The sequence below is a fragment of the Alligator sinensis genome, unplaced genomic scaffold (genome assembly GCF_000455745.1).
Source record: "Alligator sinensis unplaced genomic scaffold, ASM45574v1 scaffold543_1, whole genome shotgun sequence".
Taxonomy (NCBI): Eukaryota; Metazoa; Chordata; order Crocodylia; family Alligatoridae; genus Alligator; species Alligator sinensis.
Genome location: NW_005842055.1, coordinates 887,347 through 906,116, shown reverse-complemented (window position 1 = coordinate 906,116; position 18,770 = coordinate 887,347). Strand labels below are relative to the sequence as shown.

The 18,770-nt window shown below is 41.0% G+C and overlaps 1 protein-coding gene across 1 annotated transcript in view; it reads right to left on the bottom strand.

Annotated features, from left to right (window-relative positions):
• Positions 1-18,770, bottom strand: part of PCDH15 (protocadherin related 15) — a 922,022-nt gene that overhangs the window by 33,575 nt on the left and 869,677 nt on the right. The window contains exons 30-31 of the mRNA XM_025203355.1: positions 10,349-10,525; positions 3,262-3,480 (exon numbers count right to left, since the gene is read on the bottom strand). Coding sequence (XP_025059140.1) covers positions 3,262-3,480; positions 10,349-10,525 — 396 coding nt within the window. The remainder of the gene's footprint in view (positions 1-3,261; positions 3,481-10,348; positions 10,526-18,770) is intronic.

Here is an 18,770-nt window from a genome sequence, read left to right as displayed (position 1 = left end):
TAAAGCTTTTACCTGGGGAAAAGATGACTAAAGACTGTAAAGGCCTATTTCGGGAGGGGCATTGTGCTAAGAAATCTGGACAGTGTATCACATACTCCTCCATCAATGTCTCAGAAGAGCTTCTTGCGACCCCTGGGGTTTGATATCATAGGGCACCTGTACATGTCATGAGGTTTAATCCTCATTAAATTAAATAAGTTTATAAAATTTAAACTTGTTTATTTTGGAGCGTCACATCAGTGTTTGCATGCATTAGGCTTTTGAATGAATTAACCCCAGTCCTTGGCCGGTGCCACAGGAGAGTGGGATGGTTCTACGCTGCCCCCACCCATCCCATGCCCTTCCAGGCAGCTGTGGGAGGAGGGAGCCAGCACACAGCACAAGATAAATAAGTGGAAGTAATTCTAAAGCAGCAGCAATTTGAAGAGGGTGAACTACAAAAATGTGCAGCACCATCTGGTAGACAAAGAGGATCATTGCATATCTCTGAGTGCCTTTGTGTTTGCATTCAATGAATCCATGGATGCAACACTTTAATTTGCTGTGAGTCAAACTAAACTACATCTGAGGAGTTTTAGTTTAATGCACCAGAAATACTTTTAAAGCATCCAGAAAACCTGCCCATGCAAACAGTCACACCATTGCAGCACAAGAAAATGCAAAAATGTGGACTGCACAAGCGCCCATAGGCTGCTTACAGATATAAAACAAAACAAAATAAAACAGTGCTTTACTTTAACTTGGTACATCCCCAGAAGAGGCATTGCTTTGGTTGGAACCAGCTTGCTCAATGTCTGTATATCTAGATCAGGCACTTCAGTGGGGCTTTTTTGGCACCTTTATTGAATCAGCTATTAGATAAATGTGCCAAAAAGGCCGGCTGAAGCACCACATCTATACAGGTGCTGTGTCACTGAGTCCAACTAACACAATACTTCTTTCAGGAAAGAGAGGTTTGTTTGGTTATTTTCCACTTCTGTTAGCAACCAAAGAGTGCTTGTGCCCCAAGCAGTGGAGGAGTTAATCAATCCAGTGGCCTTTTAAACTCTTTTTGAAGGAATATTTCAATAAAACAGTAACTGATGAAATTAATGTTCATCCACTAAAACAAATATTAGCTAGTTAGAAGTAGCTGTATTTTAGTGCCTCTTCTGAGCCAACTATTTATAAAGCCTGAAAACCAACTCAGATTTTTTTAACGTAATGAGGTCTCTTTAAAAGGATAAGTATAATTGATTTATAACACAACAGTAGCAGAATGATGAATTACAGAATTATTATACTAACTCAACTTTTAAATGTTGCAAATTATAAGGAATATAGATTTTAGAAGAGTTGTTACTCATCTTATACTTGTAAGGAATCTTTGTTTTCTCTTTGTAAGCCCAATATGGAATTAACAGAAAATGCAATATGGAGACTGACTGATATACAGCCATATTTAGCTCTACTGTAAGCAAGTATAACTCCATTAATGTCCATGTAGTTGCCACTACTTATGGCAGAGCTGAAACTGACACATTATTTTAATTTATCCTTAATGGTAGTGCAGGAAGGAATGGTGTGACTGACTAGCCAATCTATATTCTTACTTGGGATGTTGTACCATACCAAAGACTTGGGATCTAGATTTCAATTGTTTACCTATTATGGTACATTAGCTTCTTCACGGGCTCTTGTCTTAGACTAAATACACACATGCAAATAGTCTGGGATAATTCTCCCAGTTTTGTTCTCCTAGTAGAAAAACTTATCCAGAGTAACATTTATGGACATTCAGATGCTGAGGCCCTGAAGAGTGGAAAGCCTGAAGAGCTGCCACTGCACAACTGGGGAGAGGGACCTTTGTGCACCTGTGCTCTTCAGGCTCCCTTAGTATGTCTGCCAACAGATGGTAACTCTGACTCTGATGGTCAGTCTGTATTTCCCTGCAGCACAATGTGGGGATTGTGAAAGGTGCATATTCTGCTCCCTGCTGGAGTAGTACAGTTTAGTGAGGAGGAGAGGGAAAGGGGGTGAGTGTTGCTGGAGGACTACATTCTCTTCTGAGAGAAGTCAGACAGTGATATATTGCCACAGCTACAGAATGCAGGGGCACTAAAGCTTCATTATTCTCCGATTTCCAGGGAACTCTTTGAAAGGGCAGAGGACTTTGGAAATCTCTGCTCCTACCTGTGGTCTTATGTCCTACAGGGTTTCCAATTTCTACAGTATGCCGTAACCCACTTCACTTGGCCTTCAAAGAGAAGTGGAGGGACTGAGATACAAGAGGATGTATAGGAGTGTTAGTATTTGATTATGAATTACTCTTTAGTGAAAGAGGTGGAATAACTTAACTGCATTTTGGCTTGATAATTATTAAAAACTTACCGAATCTGTGTATGTACACTCTGTTTCTTTATTAATAGGTATATCTTAGCTGTCAAAGTCGAAGTGGGTGTATCTGTGTGTGTGCTTTAACATGCAGTAGACTATTTTACTGTGCATTAAAGCATCATGTAAAAACCATGAAATTATGCTAATGTGCGGTAAAATAGTCTACTGCACATTAAGTGTCACTAAAAAAGTAAGCAAATGTGGTGCTGCGCATTAGTGCAGCCTAGTGTACATTAATTTATTATCTCACATTGGGGGTACTAAATGTAACGCACATTGGAAAAGGTGCATTAATGCACATGTAGATGTGCCCACCGACTACTAAAATTACTTGAGTTTGTAACATGACTGGAAATCTCAAGTAAACAGATACTCATGAGTTCTCTGGTATATCTTGCTTTGAACTTGGCTAAAAATGCTTTAAGATGAACCTCTCAGTGGCACATTCTGCACATGCAGTTCTGTCCTAAATGGACCCAGGAAATGTATAGAAATGGGAAAACAAAACAAAGCAACAAGCAGGAAGCAACTTGTTTGTACCTTTGTTATATATAAATAGTCCATATTTGTTTCAGTTCTTATTTTGTCTGATTGAGAAACTGGCCTGATCTACAACATTTGAATCATACATTGAACCAGCCATGATTGGTCCATACTTGGACACAGTTCTGAATAAGCTCATAAGAAAGAGAAATGTATATCATAGTTAAGTTTAGAGCACAATCCATATTCACAAATCAATCTCCCACCCAGGACCTACGTCTTTGATTTGGGCCAGTTTGTAATTTCAAACAGTTATCCCATTATATATGCAACAAATGTAAATAAAAACACAGTACTGTCCAGAAATAATGATGATGAGGAGAAAGATATTATTATACTTACTGTTTGTAGCTGACCATAACTATTAAAATGGCAGGCACACAGCAAAGGACAATTATCACAGCCAGAGCAAGTAAGGCTCCTTCTGTGTAGCCCACAGCTTGTGCCTGTTTCTTGACATTGGCTACTACATCTGGGGTACGGATTTCCAAAATACGCCCTCCTTGCCCAAGGTATGGCTGAAATTCTTTGTTGATATCCAGCAGTTTCCCATCTAAGAACCTTCAATATCACAAAACAAAACTTACAACACATTTCATTATGATTCAATTGCTATTCAACTTAGTTAATAAATATGTACTGCCACAGTGCAAAACTCTTTATGTATTTAATCCATATTTCAGTGTTATTATTGATGTATTTCCTAGTAATGTAGTGTTTAAATACCAAATAGAAGAGAGGAACTGATGTTATTTTTTATCTGCTTCTATATCCTAACTGTCATCATCACATGGAAAAACCCTGTAAAATTCCTGTGGATAATGCCAGAGGCCAAATGCTGAAATGCAGCAAGGAACTACTGCATGCAAAAATAACTGCATACAACTCCTGCCCCAACCCTTTGGCTGATGGGTGATCTGTTCAGAGCAGCAACCCTTATATTTGAGAATCAAACACTGGATTATGGCAATGCATCGTACTTTGTATGTGCTCTACAGTGGTCAATTGCTCAATACTAATGAACCTTTCTAAACATACCTGAAGGGATTCAGGAGATACATTGGAATCATCCTACATAGAAAACTAGTGGAACTTCTATTTAAGTTCAAAGCTCAACTCACCTTGAACTATGGAATAGACAGCATTAGTTCCATAATGTTTAGTTGATATGAGGGCAGAGACTAATTATTCCCAGATCCATAACCTCTTGAAGGGCCCTTTATGTTCCTTTAAAAAGAACTCATTGTCGTTTCGTATTACTATGTTTTATTAACATTCATAATGAAACCTTTAGCCTTTTTCATAAAATATTGTTTTTGGTAATTCAGCAAAAATACCTTGACATAAACTAAGCAGTATCTATGAGACAAACATGGAAAATACAAGCAAAAAGTGAGCCTAGAGCACCAATTTCTCATGTGCACACTAGATGTCACTGGAGTATGCTAGTTGTGCTGCACACTGATGAAGAATATGTAAGTATTTAGCTTTGCCAGAATTATACCTGTGGGAAACTTTAACATTCACTCAGTTAAAATTCTGTTATCATTTTCTTTACAAACCCTTATTTTAAGGGTTCATAACTCAACCATACAAATTCATTCTGGGATGAAACATGATGCACAGTGCAACAATTTAGGGAAGCATTTTTTTTTTTAAACATAAGATGTTTTAAGCTGAATAAATGTACTAAAGTTGTTCTGGATTCAACACCTTTCCTTTGGGAAATAAAAATAAAGAAGTTGACAGTTTTAGTCCCTAATACAGTCTAAGTGGTCTCACAGCCTTTTCAAGCATGACTAGAAGGGGGAGACTTAACTTTTTACAGTTTTTGCTATACTGATGTGCAGTAGCAATCTGAACTAGATTTTCTAAACTCAATATGCATTCACAAGACAGCATACAGACCAAGACGGATCATATATGATCAAAAGCAAAAGTGCAGATGAAGACAGTACGGTCTTCAGTGTACATCACTACTGCAATGATTATGTATGTAAGTGTCATCTCTTTTTCAGAGTCTCAGTACAGATAGTTAAAAAGCCTGAGGCATAATTGATTCAATCAACAGAGGTTTCTCAAAGCTGTGTAAATTGAACTGGTGCTGAACATAACAAATATTTACTTTTCAGTTGGGAAAAGCAAGCAGAGGCCTGCACTGGCCTAGGCTAAAAAGTGGGAGGAGCTAGAGTATGCCTCCCAGCCTGCCAACCACCGGGGCCATCCCTGCTTAGCTGGTCAGCACATGCCCCCAATTCCTTGCTGTCCTCTGCAGAGGAGGAAACAGTCCCCCCCATCCTCAGCTGGCCGTAAGGGGGCATCTGCCCACATTGGGGGGAGCCCCAGGCTTCTGACCATTTCCCCAGCTGGTCTGGAATCTCCCTGAGCTCTGGTCTACCCAGCTATGAGGGCACTGAAATTCCCCTGTACATGTGACTGCACCAGCATATCGCTGACATGCAGCGGGGAAGGGGAACACCGCCCCCCCATCTTGGCCCCCTGAGCTGGACTCTTCCCAGGTGGGGAGGTCCTGGCCCTTGGGGTTTCCTTATCCCCACCCAGCTGGGTGGCCTCTATAGAACCCTCACCCTGGCCCTGGCCAACCCTGGCCAACCTGTTGGTGTCTACTTGGGGGGAGCCACAATGGGGAACTTCTGCCTGGCTTGGGGCTCACTGGAGCCCTGCAACTAACCTGTCCCACCTCTCAGCCATGGGGAGTGGGGTGGGCCGGGGGGAAAAATTGACCCTTCCCAGGCCTGGGTCTGCTGTGGGAGGTCTGTGGCAGGAGGGGTTCCCCTTGGCTAGGATCTCAACGGAGACCCGCTTCCTACCCATCCCACCTGTCAGGTGCTGGGAGTGGGTTGGGGAGTACAAACAGGTTGCCATACTAGATCCCCTCAGTCCTATGGAAGCATAACAAAACATACATAACAACATAACATTTTTTGTAATAACTTTGAAGCTAGTTTCCTGTTTTATTGTCTCATTAATCCCCTGAACATGTGGCCCATTTACACTTTAAGATGCAATTAACTAGTTTATGGCATCTTAAGTGTAATGTCTGCCTGGAGCCTTAGAGTCTGGCTCACCCATCCTATACAGTTTATTTGAAGGTGGCTTCCCCTTATGAATCCCTGATAGGATCCTAAACTTAAATTTATGGTCATTTTTCAGAGAATGAAACTTGGCAATCTTGTTCCACTCCTCCCCCCCCCCCGAAGATTTCAACTTCATATAGAAAGGCTGCATTTGCTGGGAAATAACTTGTATTTAGCATTGGATAAGCATTTACGTTTATATGAACCAAACCTCTTGAGATCACCTATCACTAGCTAAAACATGTTAATGCTTTAGATTTCAAGCAATGAACCCCTCACTTCTTTTCTCTCCTTTACTTTACTAAGATGACACATTTATCTCTACCCAAAAGTTAGGAAAACACTCTCCAGGATTTTGCTGATTTAAATATTCAAAAGCTTTTAAAGGGGGAAAAATAAGCTGACTGTGCATGCACATGAAGCATTTTAATTACGTTGTTTTCCAAGTTCCAAGTTATCCTGTAGCTGTTCATACTAAGGAAAACTAATGCTTTTTCCTTACACTTGGGAAATCTCTATTTTAACCAATCCTCTGGGTCTAAAGCACTGTGAATCTAAGACATAGCTAGAAAGGCTGCACTTCTAAGGTGCAGACAGAAGTGACAATCTTCACCCAATCTGGCCACAGAAAGTGGTCGATAGCCATGACCAAACACAAGTGCATGGCTGTAGACCACTTAAAAAATGGCTGGGTGGGTGAAAATCTAAAACCTCATTACATGTGGGTTCAGATGAAGACATTTCAAAACATATCATCTTCTGTAACTTGTGTCTGTGCTGTCTCCCAGCCTGTCACTGTTTTCAGAAAAGGAGGGGGAAAAGGGAGTGGAGGGAGTTCAGTCTAGGGTTTGTTCAGTTTCTGCTGGAGGGTGGGGTGGGTGTATTGGAGTCCCCACCCTGCCCTGAGGTGGCAGGGGCTCTAATTCACCCACCCTGCCCTCTAGCACCCACTGGAACCCCTAGAATGAGCTCCCTCTGTTCACTTTACCCCACCCATTCTGAAAACAGGGACAAGTAGGGTGGGAGGAGGGGCTGTTGCTAGGGGAAACCAGCTTCAGGCTTGCAACCAGCAGCTAGATTCCCTCCCCCTGGAACCAACAGTGAACTTCTGTTTGGTCACTTTGTGATGCTTCCTACAAAGCATTCCAAGTTACAGTGGGGAGCTGCACTTCTGTCTCCCAAACTCTCTGCCCACCAAAAGGCAACATATCTGCAAAATAAATTCTGTAGGCAAGAAACAGGTAATTACCTACACATATAGACACTAGCTTATTTATGGACAAACAGTGGTAGTGGAAAGGCAGGGAATTTGAATCACCAGGTTTGGTACCCAAGTTTGGAAAGGTACCTGGGACATTTAGCACAGAACTACAAGGATCTGGCATAATCATGCCAGCAGGAGCTCATGCTGAAGATCTATGTACCCCAATTTTGTTCAAATGTTAACCAGAGCATGGCAGAATCATTCAGGCCTCCCAAGACCCACAACGACTTCATGATCAAATGTGCTATTTTGAAGTGCAAAATTAAGGGACATCAGGGATAAAGAACTGAGTGGGGCCTAAAATGTGATCACTCTTAATTTTAATTTATGCCGCATGCAACTACATCTCCCATCTTTAATATGGGAGCCAGATTATCCTACTAGGTGGTGAAACCCCACCACTGGCTTTGGTCAGAACTATGAATGCAACTGATGGGATTATTAGGTTTTGGGTTCATTCTGTGGTGCAGTAACACATTTTTTCTTTGCTTTTTAAGTGGACCTTTACACTCTCCAAAATATTTTCCTCTTGCTGTGCATGTGATTTTTTTTTTTTGGTAAGTGTGTTGAAATATCTGCCTATATCCATCTGTATGTCTCTATATAACATTGTGAAGTGACTATTTCACCCATCCAATTATATGATATCCCACCAGAAAGCTATTCCATATAGCTTGTCTGTTTTACCTTCCATTTGCTTATCTGTGGCACCTATTACATGGATTACAAACTGGTTGACAGATTTCAAAAGCTAAATAGTGGATCATCAGTATAAGGTACATTTTTAGTAGGGTTGCAGAGGCATCACTTGTTGGCTGTAATTTATTTGGACTTTATATCAATACCTTGAAATAAAATATGAAGCAATGACTGAAAAAATTTGGAGATTCACACAGTCTATGCATGGGGAAATTGTACTGCTAGCAAATGACCTTCAGCATAGCATATAAAGTAGGCCTGTGTAAAGTGGCTAGTATTCGCTTTGGATTCATATTCAGCCAATATGAGGGACAATGATTTGATTTGGTAATTCAAATCACTGTCCCGAATCAATTTGGTCAAATCTAATTCAGAGATTCAGCTGCTGCTGAATCATCCGAATCTCTGAATCACACAGGCCCCATCCCTCGCCCACTCTCCCAGCCCTAGCTCCTGGATCTTTGAAAAAAAAGTGCCCACACTCACTGGCTGCTGCCACGTGGAGACGGATGATCCCTGCTGCCCCGCATTGCATGGTGGGGGCTCTATCACAAGCCCCCAGAAGCCCTGAGGGCCATTGCAGCAGCCACGAGTCCAGGTTTTTGGTTTTTGTTTGTTTTTTTTAAGAGCTTGGAGCTGGGGCAGGTGGGGCAGCCATGGGGGGTTGAGACAGTGGGCAGGGGTCAGGGGGCTCATGGCAGAGCCCCCCACACACCATGAGTAACAGCAGGGATTGCCCCCCCACCTGGCAGCAGCTGGTGAGTGGGGGCTGTTTTTTAAAGAGCCAGGAGCTGAGACTGGGTGGGGCAGCCATGGGGCAGGGGCTGGGGAAGCAGGCAGGGGTCATGGGACAGTCAGGGGAGCAGGCACAGGATGGGGCCTGGCAGGGGTCCCCCATGGTTCTCTCCTCCCTACTGCAGCCCCCCCGCTCCCCTACCCCCTACTTACCAGCATAGAGTTTGGGTCCAGCTCCCTGCTGCAGTGAGCAGGGACTGCCCAAATCACCAAAGCTCTTCAAATCTTTTCTGAATCAATTTGGAGAGCTTTGAATTGATTCGGGCCTTTAATTGGCCCCCTGATTCAATTTGGATTCAGAGATTTGGCTGCCGAATCAGGCCGAATCTCCTCTGAATTGAATCAGCACCTGAAGCTTCACGCAGCCCTAATATAAAGCTATAACCACCCAAGAGCTGGAAGCTAAAGATAGATAAATTTAACTACAAATTAAACACAAAGTTTTAATACTGAGAATAGTTTACCACTGGAATAACTTCCTCACATTTTGCAGTGTTTTCTCTATTTGCTGGAAATGTTTAAATTGAGATGGCATATTTTTCTAAAAGATACAGTACTCCAAACAGAAATAAATATGTTACTCCAATTCAAGAAAGTATTTATATTGTCTGTGCTGTACAGAAAGGTCAGACAATCATAACTGTCCTGTCTGACTTTATAATCTGTGAGTATATGAATCCAGCTTCTCTTAGGCCATAATTTAGCTCTACTAGAGTTTAGAACTTTGGTGAATAAACCCTTCATAAATCACAATGTATGAGATGGCTCATAACCATTTGCTTTTTAGACTTCTGATTGACACAAACTGCTTTATGCCATTGCTGAACATTCAAGTCTAGCTGTCACTGAGATAGAAGCAAACACTAAAATAAAATATATTCAAGGAAACAGCAGGTAATAGTTCAGTTGGAAGAAAAACTAGGTTAGCTTTTTCTTGTGTTCATATGGAAACAGGGAAAGATATGAAAATACATATGGAAACTAAAGTGAAAATAATGGATCTAAGAGTGATTCTTTATGTGGGAGAAAGGGAACATATTTGTCTATATTTAAAACTGAACAAAGTGCTTATAAAAGCTGACATACCGACAATCTTACAGACTAAGTCCCAGAAGCTACCTACTGCCAGAGGACCCATATCTAGAAGTGAGAGGATAACTTAGCCTCCATGCACACTTAATCCTTGATTTCTCTGAAACTGTCAAAAAATAGTCACAGTCTTTGTGATGCTTGCAAATGTCCATCCATCACCAAGTACACTGAGAGTGTATATTTAGCACTATATTGAATTTGATTTGTGGTCCATCAACTGTCATGTCCTATTTCTGACAACAGCTAGAATCTCTTTGTTTAAGTTCTCGCCCATTAACCCACTGAGAGTGCAAGGTTTCTCTTCCTAGAATGAACTGTGGGACCAAAATACAAACCTTATGTTTCCCCACAACAATACATAAATCATGGGAAATGGAACTGAGGGTTGTTAAACAGAAAGAGTCCTAGATGTAGAATTCAAAACCTTATTGGCTACAAAAGATTCAAACATAATCAAAGACAAATAATGTAAGGTACATACTTAAAAAGCTCATTCCTCATTATAGCTCGGTTTGTCTGAGGGTCAATTGCATAGATCATCAAATCAGATTTGGAATAATCCTCTTCGGAATAGCCATGTCCAAACCTTCGGGCACCAATAGACTCCACAACAACTGCTGCACCAGGAATCTGATCTTGAACGTAGCGTTCCAAAATCCTGAAAGTGAAATGGAATCAGAAAGCTATAGTGATCTATTTGTTCAAATGAAGACTGGCAACAGAATGAACTGAAACCTAACAGACCAGAAACTAAAACAAAAAACACTGGTTTTGTAGATTTCTAACCCTTACAGCTCTTTCCATAAAATTCTCATTCCAATATGAGCTCTTATATGCTCAGGTCCCAGGGAAAGCTTAGCAATGTTAGAGAAGGTCATCAGACATAGTGTCATTAAGCCTGGCTCTTCGTATTTATGATATAGTCTGAGTTTAAGTGGCTCATGGGAAATTCCAACTATATTTTAGCAATAATAGTGTCAACCTTTTGTAGAAGTTATGTGATTTCAGAACTCTTCATTTCTAGCTTTTGACTTGGTGGGGGAATAAATTTTCATACACAAAAACAACTAACCTCAACCATTTACTGTGGAGTATTTCATTTGGGAATTCAGTACGACACAACAGATCAGGTACCAGTACACCTGCTATTCCTAAAGGCATAAGAAAGCTTTATAGCCGTGGGAAAGTTGAAGTACTGAACTGACAGATTTGCCACAGGAAGATAAAATAAATATCTATAAACTGCAAAAGCTATAAAGAAAATTATAAATGGATGAAAGATAATTTAATAGGTTTGCAGAAATCTGTCCTATCTGTATCCAAGATTAAAGGGGCATAATAATAACAAACTACACGCTATTTTACTACCAGAAAAGAAATTTGTGATCATTACTAGTATATGTATAGTTTCCAGGAGTATTCTCAAAATAGTATTAGTAGGAATATCAATGTGCCAAATATGCATAACAATTAGGCCTGTGCAAAGCAGCTAGTATTCACTTCAGATTTGGATTCAGCCGATTCAGGGGACAGTGACTCAATTTGGTTATTCAAATCACTGTCCCGAATCGATTTGGCCGAATCCGATTTGGAGATTCGGCTCCTGCCCAATCAGCCGAATCTCTGAATCACACAGGCACCATCCCCCACTCGCTCTCAATGGCTGCCCTGCTGAGCCCCAGCTCCTGGTTCTTTGAGGAAAAAAAAAAGCTGCCACTCACCAGCTCCTGCCCAGTGGGGGGCAATCCCTGCTGCCCCGCAATGCCCCATGCCACTTGGTGGGGCTCTAGTATAAGCCTGCCTACTTCTGCCCACTGTCCCAGCCCCACCATGCCTGCCCCAGCTCCTGGCCTGTTAAAGAAACGAACCCACCCCAGACTTACCGACTCCTGCCTGCTGGGGGGGTGATCCCTGCTGCACCCCACTGCCCCACACTGCAGGGGGGGGGCTCTTCCATGAGTCCCCAGAATCCCTGAGGCTGCTGCAGCAGCCAGAGGCTGGGGTTTGTTTTTTTTTTAAAGGTTGCCCACACAGCATGGGGAAGTGAGCAGCAGCAGGGAATGCCCTCCCCCACCTGGCAGCACCCAGGGAGTAGGAGCTGTTTTTTAAACAACTGGAAAATAGGGCCGGGCAGGGTAGCCATGTGGGGGCTGCAAGAGTGGGTAGGTGTCAAGTGTGCTTGGGAGGTCTGGGGTAGCAGGCAGAAGATGGAGCTTGGCAGGCTTCCCCCAATGTCCCTTCCCCCCTTCTCCGGGCCCCCCTCCCCTGCCCCCTACTTACCAGCTCGGAGTCTGGGTCCAGTTCCCCGTGGTTGTGAGTGGGAACTGCCCAAATTGCTGAAGCTCTCTGAATCTTTTCCGAATCAATTCAGAGAGCTTTGAATCAATTCAGACCTTTTAATTGGTCCCCTGATTCAATTCAGATTCAGAGATTTGGCCACCGAATTGGGCCGAATCTCCCCTGAATCGAATCAGCACCCAAAGCTTTGCACAGCCCTAATAACAATAAGATCCCCAGGAAATATATTTTTTTTTCTGTAAGATTAGAGTTACTAGTCATTTCATTGACCTTTGAGTGGTAATCTTTTACTAATTAAAAAAATAATACATTTCTAAAACTTTCTAGGTTAAAATTCAGTTCCTCAAAAATGTGTATCCTGAGTAGTATTTTCTTATGAATGTAGTTACAATGTCATTGACCAACTTCTGTAGTACTATTCCAATGAATAAAAATATTTAGAATCAAGTACTGAAAAAAACCAAAAAAAACCTTTTCATAAGTTTTCTATGTAGACTTCTATGGCTATAGAATGTCCTAAAATATTTGTTGTTGTTCCTAAAATATTAATGGAAAACAACTTTATGAAAGCTTATAGTATTTCCCTTGAAACAAGAAAAATGTATTCCTTATACATTTGGTGACTAGAAATGCCTGCAGCCTTTCAGGAGAACATAGTAAAAGAATGAGGAAAAGAACTTCAACAGCTAAAAAGTTGTTGTAAAAAGAGTAAATACATGTGCTGTTTCATTATGGATTTCATGTTATGGCTATTTCTAGGCATGAATTTATTCAACCCCTTCCAAGAGCTCTAGAATGAGTTTTAGAAATGATAACATCTGACTGTATGTGTAAATTGTTCTGCAACAGCCTCCTATTGCAGTGCTTGAATTATTAGCTGATCTGTTAGAGGAAACTATAAGCAAACATATAACTTTTTCATATTAGTTAAAGTAGTTGGAATCACACCTCCTTGGCTGTTTGCAGCACTATGCATGAAATGAAAAGTGATTGGGGCAGTTATAACGAAAGTCTGTAAACTTCAAATATTGTATAATGGACTGAATAGTTGACCATCTTGTCAAGAAGCTGGTTAGGGAACTAAACATAAATGATGAAGATTCCCTTTCTACTCAATGCATGACAAAGGAAGAGCAAAGATTAATAAAACTGTATTAAGAGGAGGAACTTTTAAAATTCTATTTGATTGTGTAATGGAAGCCTATGCATAATTTGTTTTAACTTTGCATTTCCTTACTTATGTATATAAAGCAGCACACTTATAATATCTGGATTTATATTACTTTTAATGGAATTACCACTTTTTAGGTTTTAATTTCAAGTATATTTATGCTAGACTTGAAAAGTCATTTTAATTGGAATGAAGTAAATATACTGAAGCAAAAGATAAGCTTTTAAGGCTAAGTAAAACAAGGTGCTGACTGAAAGGATTGCATCTGATGGGGTCTGTGCAGTCAGATAACTTTTCAGGATCAGTAACTGAAGTTTGCTTGCATTTACATGAGAATGACACCAAAACTGATAAATAAAGAATAAGATACTAGGTCTTTCTTTGTAAAATTAGGCTACAGGTGGCCTAGCTCTCTCTAAGCCTTCTCAGTAACAAAACACTGCAAATGGGTTTCAGATGAATTTTGAAGCAGGTCTACAAAGAGTAAAAGCAACAATCCTGGTGGAACTGGAGGCTTCACATGCATTTTGAACTATGCCTGACAGAAAGTATTCCATTTGAAACCACATTCAGAAGATATATAGTTTTGTGCAAGAAGAGAGGTTGGGTGTGTTCCAAACGGACATGGAAAGATTTTTCAAACAAAACCGATGATACAGTAGTAGAAGTTTAAAATAAAAGAGCAAATAAAACCAGGAGTCTAGATATACACTGGCATATGTTGTCCCAGAAATATAGGGAAAAAAAAACAGTTTAAAAGGGATATTGTACTGTTAGTTTGCAACTTTATTAATTTAACTCATTTTTGGAATTACCTGGTAGTAACTCATACATTGCAGGCCATGATTCCTTTCTTAATTGTTTATGGCCTGTAACACCTCTCTATAGAAGATCCAAAGCCCATTGATGGGACCTTGCCAGCTTCCCTCAATAGAAGAAGTAAAAGGTTTAAGAAAAGGGGTTCTCTCTTCACTGTATCAGACTTTAGGAATCCCAGACTCTTCCCTGACTTCTTCAGAGGACGCCTTCTGCTATGTGCATGTCAATTCTCATTTGCCACTTGCTAACTTCAACAACTTTATGTTCTAGCCTACTCCACCCAGGACTAATGTTAATGAGGGGAAAACAGCCCTTACCCACAATTCCACCTTTTCAGAGATGGTCTTCCCCTTTCAACCTATCTTCCAACCCCTAAATTGTGCGCGATGCAGTGGGTGCAGAGGGAGCTTACCACTATCCTGTTTGCTTTCCAATCAAGACAAAGTCCTTCCCTTCCCCACCCCACCCACACACTTGCTGCTGTCAGGTGTTATATACAAGACTCCTCCCTGTTTCTCTTTGTGAGATTTTCAAGATGCCTTGGGATAGGAATCTTGAAAATTTTGTAGGATCACCAAACGCAAAGTCTTGTCAGATCCAACTTCTAAGCCCATGTCTACTCTCTGATCCATGCAGACAGAGCTGGTCAGACAGTGTAAAGACTTGCTCCAAAATCAACATAAAAATAGCAGGCATTGATATCCCTTCCTGTTAAGAACACTAGCAACTGATTGGCCTGAAATGAACAAGCACTTTTATTCATCACTGGAAGGTTAAACCTGTCTTGTTCCTGCCCATGACACATGCATAATTGGCAGTTGGAGCTGCAACCCTGCTGCATGCACCTAAGTCATGCTTTTATAGAGCAATTTTAGTCAGGATAAGTAAAAACTTGCATGTAAATATAAATACATCCAAAATATTACAGGGCAAGTGACTAAAAGAAATAATATTTTTTTTTAGGACATGGACTAAAGATTCAGATAACGCATGGACTTTGCAAATGGAAATTACACATAATTTCTTGCTTCTAGTTTTATATTTCTTCCACAATCAACCATTTTGCCAAAAAAAAGGTTGTACTGGGCATATCCATTATCATTATAATTGTCATAAATCCTGATCTCCTAGTTCTACAAATCAGAGCAGATTCTTAAATGCAGTTTTACTAATATTTCTGCCCAGGACACAATTTTATTTAATCTATTTTGTAATTATTAAAGCGGGGTGCAGGGCATTCTGATTAAAATTTGTGATGGTCACTGTTAGAAGAACTTGTTGTGTTATGTATGCATTGTTCTTAGGAATTCATGGCAGCTGTTCAAACTTACCCAGAATTACAATCCTATAGTGAATGTCTTTTTTTAAAATGTTATTTGAATTGAAGAATAAACAACATAATAGCTTTTGACTATGACAAATACTTACATTACAGAAAACTGACTTTGACTGATGTTATAAGAAACTTAAACATTACATATGAATGAAAATGGCAATTATATGTTTAGGATAAGGTGATTTATATGTGCAGAATATTATCGTGCTTTGGTAAAATATACAAAGAAGCATGCATTAAAGGCTGCCAAGTAGCATTTAAAGGAAATACTATTGAAAGGTATGCAGTTTCCTAGAGAATTACTATAAAAGTAATTCAAGTATACATTTGGAACTAAAGCATGGCAGTAACCTAACAGTTTGCAATTTAGATTTAGCCAAAAATAACCATTTCATTCATAGGATTTTAGAAAGACATGTTTCTAAACAAGCAATACAAATGTATGTAATTAAAGGGTACTTACTAGTCAAAGTTACCATAAAATGTTATTTGGGCAAAATAAGCAGATTCTCAACAGATTGCGCTGTATGTATATTCAATAGGCCTGTGTGAAGCCTCAGTCACTGATTTCATTTGGCAGAGATTAAGCCCTGTTTGGTGGCTGAATCTCTGAATCCACATTGAATCAGGAGACCCTTTAATCTCTTTGAATTGAATTGAACTGAATTGGAACCCTCTGAATTGATTCGGAGAGATTCGATGATTTGGACATAGACACAGCTTTAAATGCTTTTTGTACATACCTCAAGGTACCAGGCAGCTGATGAATGCTGAGATGCTGGGGTGGATGGAGCATCTCACAGGAGCATGGGCGGTTCCCCAGTGCACTCGGCAGCAGACCCGGAAGTGGACCAGAAGCACTTCTGGTCCAGTTCCAGGTTCATCGCTGAGCACACAGCCCCCACTCTCCCCCCCCCCCCCCCTCCCTCCGGGGCCCCCCCCCCCCCCCCCCCCCCCCTTTCCATGGGGCCCTCCATTCGCCCCACCATCTCAGGTTTCACAAGCCATGCCTGGTAACTCGAGGTACGTAGAAAAAACATTTAAAGCTGTGTTTATGGCCAAATCAGTATTGAATCTTCAGATTTGGATTCAGCCAAATTGAATCAGGACAGTGATCCAAATCAACAAATTGAATCACTGTGCCCGATTTGGGCCGAATCCAAATCAAATCCAGCTCAATTTTCATAACATTCAGTTCTATCTTCTGACTTGGTGACAAAAATAATTCTCACTACTTTAACTCTTGTACGGCCAATGCAGCTAATACAAGGTAAAATGGATTTTCCTCTTTGTACTGCATCTTCATCAGAATTATTTGCCAAATTCCAATCAGTTACACCAGTGAAAAAGAAATGAAGACAAAAGAGTTCTAGTAGTGCAACTAATGATGTAATTTGACTTGGAAATATTTCACTGTGGGCATGCTTACAGGCAAACTTTGAAACTCATAACACTATTCCAAACTTAGAACTTGGATATAAGAATACCTTGAAACATAATGAATGTAGATGTTCATGATGTCATGTTTACATCATTACTCTTAGTTATATTTTAAAGGTTGATCAACTTTAAATGTAGCAAAATCCCTATCTCTGGAAAGATTTTAATCTCCATTGTGTTGTGTGACCCAGCCTTGGTAGAGCTCCTAGTATGGGATGCCCATCTGGGGTGCAGATAGATGTGCAGCTCCCTGCTGTAATTCAGAATACTTCTTTTCTGAGTTACAAAGATCCCCTGGGCAAAATAGAAGTTCACTGTTGGTTCTAGGGCAGAGGGGAATCCAGCTGCTGACTGCGAGCCTTCAGCTGGTTTTCTCTAGCAACAGACACTCCTCCCTGCCAGCCTGTCCCTCTTTTCAGAATGCAAGCGGGGAAAGGGAGCAGAGGAAGCCTGTTCTAGGGGTTCCACAACTGGCACTAGAGGGCAGGGTAGGTGAACTGGAGCCTCACCTTGAGGGTTTCAATACACCCACCCTACCTACCAGCAGGGGCTGAAAAAACCTCAGACTAAACTCCCTCTATTCCTCCCCGAAGGCAGGCACACACTGCAGAAGACTATGCTTTGAAACATCTTCATCTGAGCCCTCATGCAATGAGGGTTCAGATTGTTATAGGATCAGGCCATTAAAGTGCTTTGCGTCCATGCACTTCTCTGCTCAGTCACAGCTGTAGAGCATTTTTGGGGACCAGATCAGGCAAGTGTCACTTCTGTTTGCACCCCTCATTGTTATGGTTGGAGTTGTAGTGCATTGCTTGGTTTCTTATAAGCTTCCTTTATTCTAAGGAGGCTGCAGGACTGCTTCTTCCTTGGCTTTCCTAGTGCACTTCTTTGACTCATGATTCTGCTATCTTTTCAAGGAAATGAGTCCTGCTGCCCCATCTATCTTTGATTTTCAGATTGACTCCAGACTTCTCAACAGCTAAAGGATACTCTTTTCTAAACTTTATTCTTACAGACACTCCTGAGTTTACAATTCACCTCCTCATCTGATATTAACAGCAGATGCATGGAATGTGAAAAGGTTCCTAAACCTAATCATTTCTTACTTTAGCTAGCACAGGAAATTATCAGGTTTAGCCAAAACAGTAAAAACACTTGCATGTGTTTTCTCACCACTCTTAAGTGTTCTCTGTGCTTTGGTCAGAGTCCAGAATCCTTCTCCTGCATATGGCTTTTCCTCCAAATGGGCCCTCTCACTTTCTTCTTCCTTAGGTGCTCTTGCAGTTAAACTCAGATCTCTTCACAAACACATTTTCCTGTGACTTAAAATCCCTCTGTGTCCATACAGGTGTCTTGGGCTCTGAGGTGTCTTTAAGACCTATTATTAATATATGATTTCTTTGCCCTGTTTTTTGGGAAATTCTACTGCTCCAAGCCCCCTTCCTATATATATACATGGATGCACTGATTTTTCTAGGCCCAAGCTATCCATTTCCTCCAAATTACTCCATCTTGAATGGAAGTCACAAAGATTTCATGACCCACTGGCAGATCTTTCTGTTGTTATGCTGACACATACAAACAAAATGAGAAACTGATAAAGTTTGATAGTAAAGAAAGATTTTTGTTACTCTAACGCAAGGGTGGTCAACTGGGCATCTTTGTACCTCTGGGGGTCCCAGGGGGTACGCGCAGGGAGGCAGGGATGGAGCGCTGCCACCCCAACCTGCCACCTCATAGGAACAGGAGTACAGCCGAGGCAGGATGAGGGCAGCGATACCCTTCTGTGGGCCAAACAGGCACTGTCTGGCCAGGCAGACATTGGGGGAGAAGCTTGCA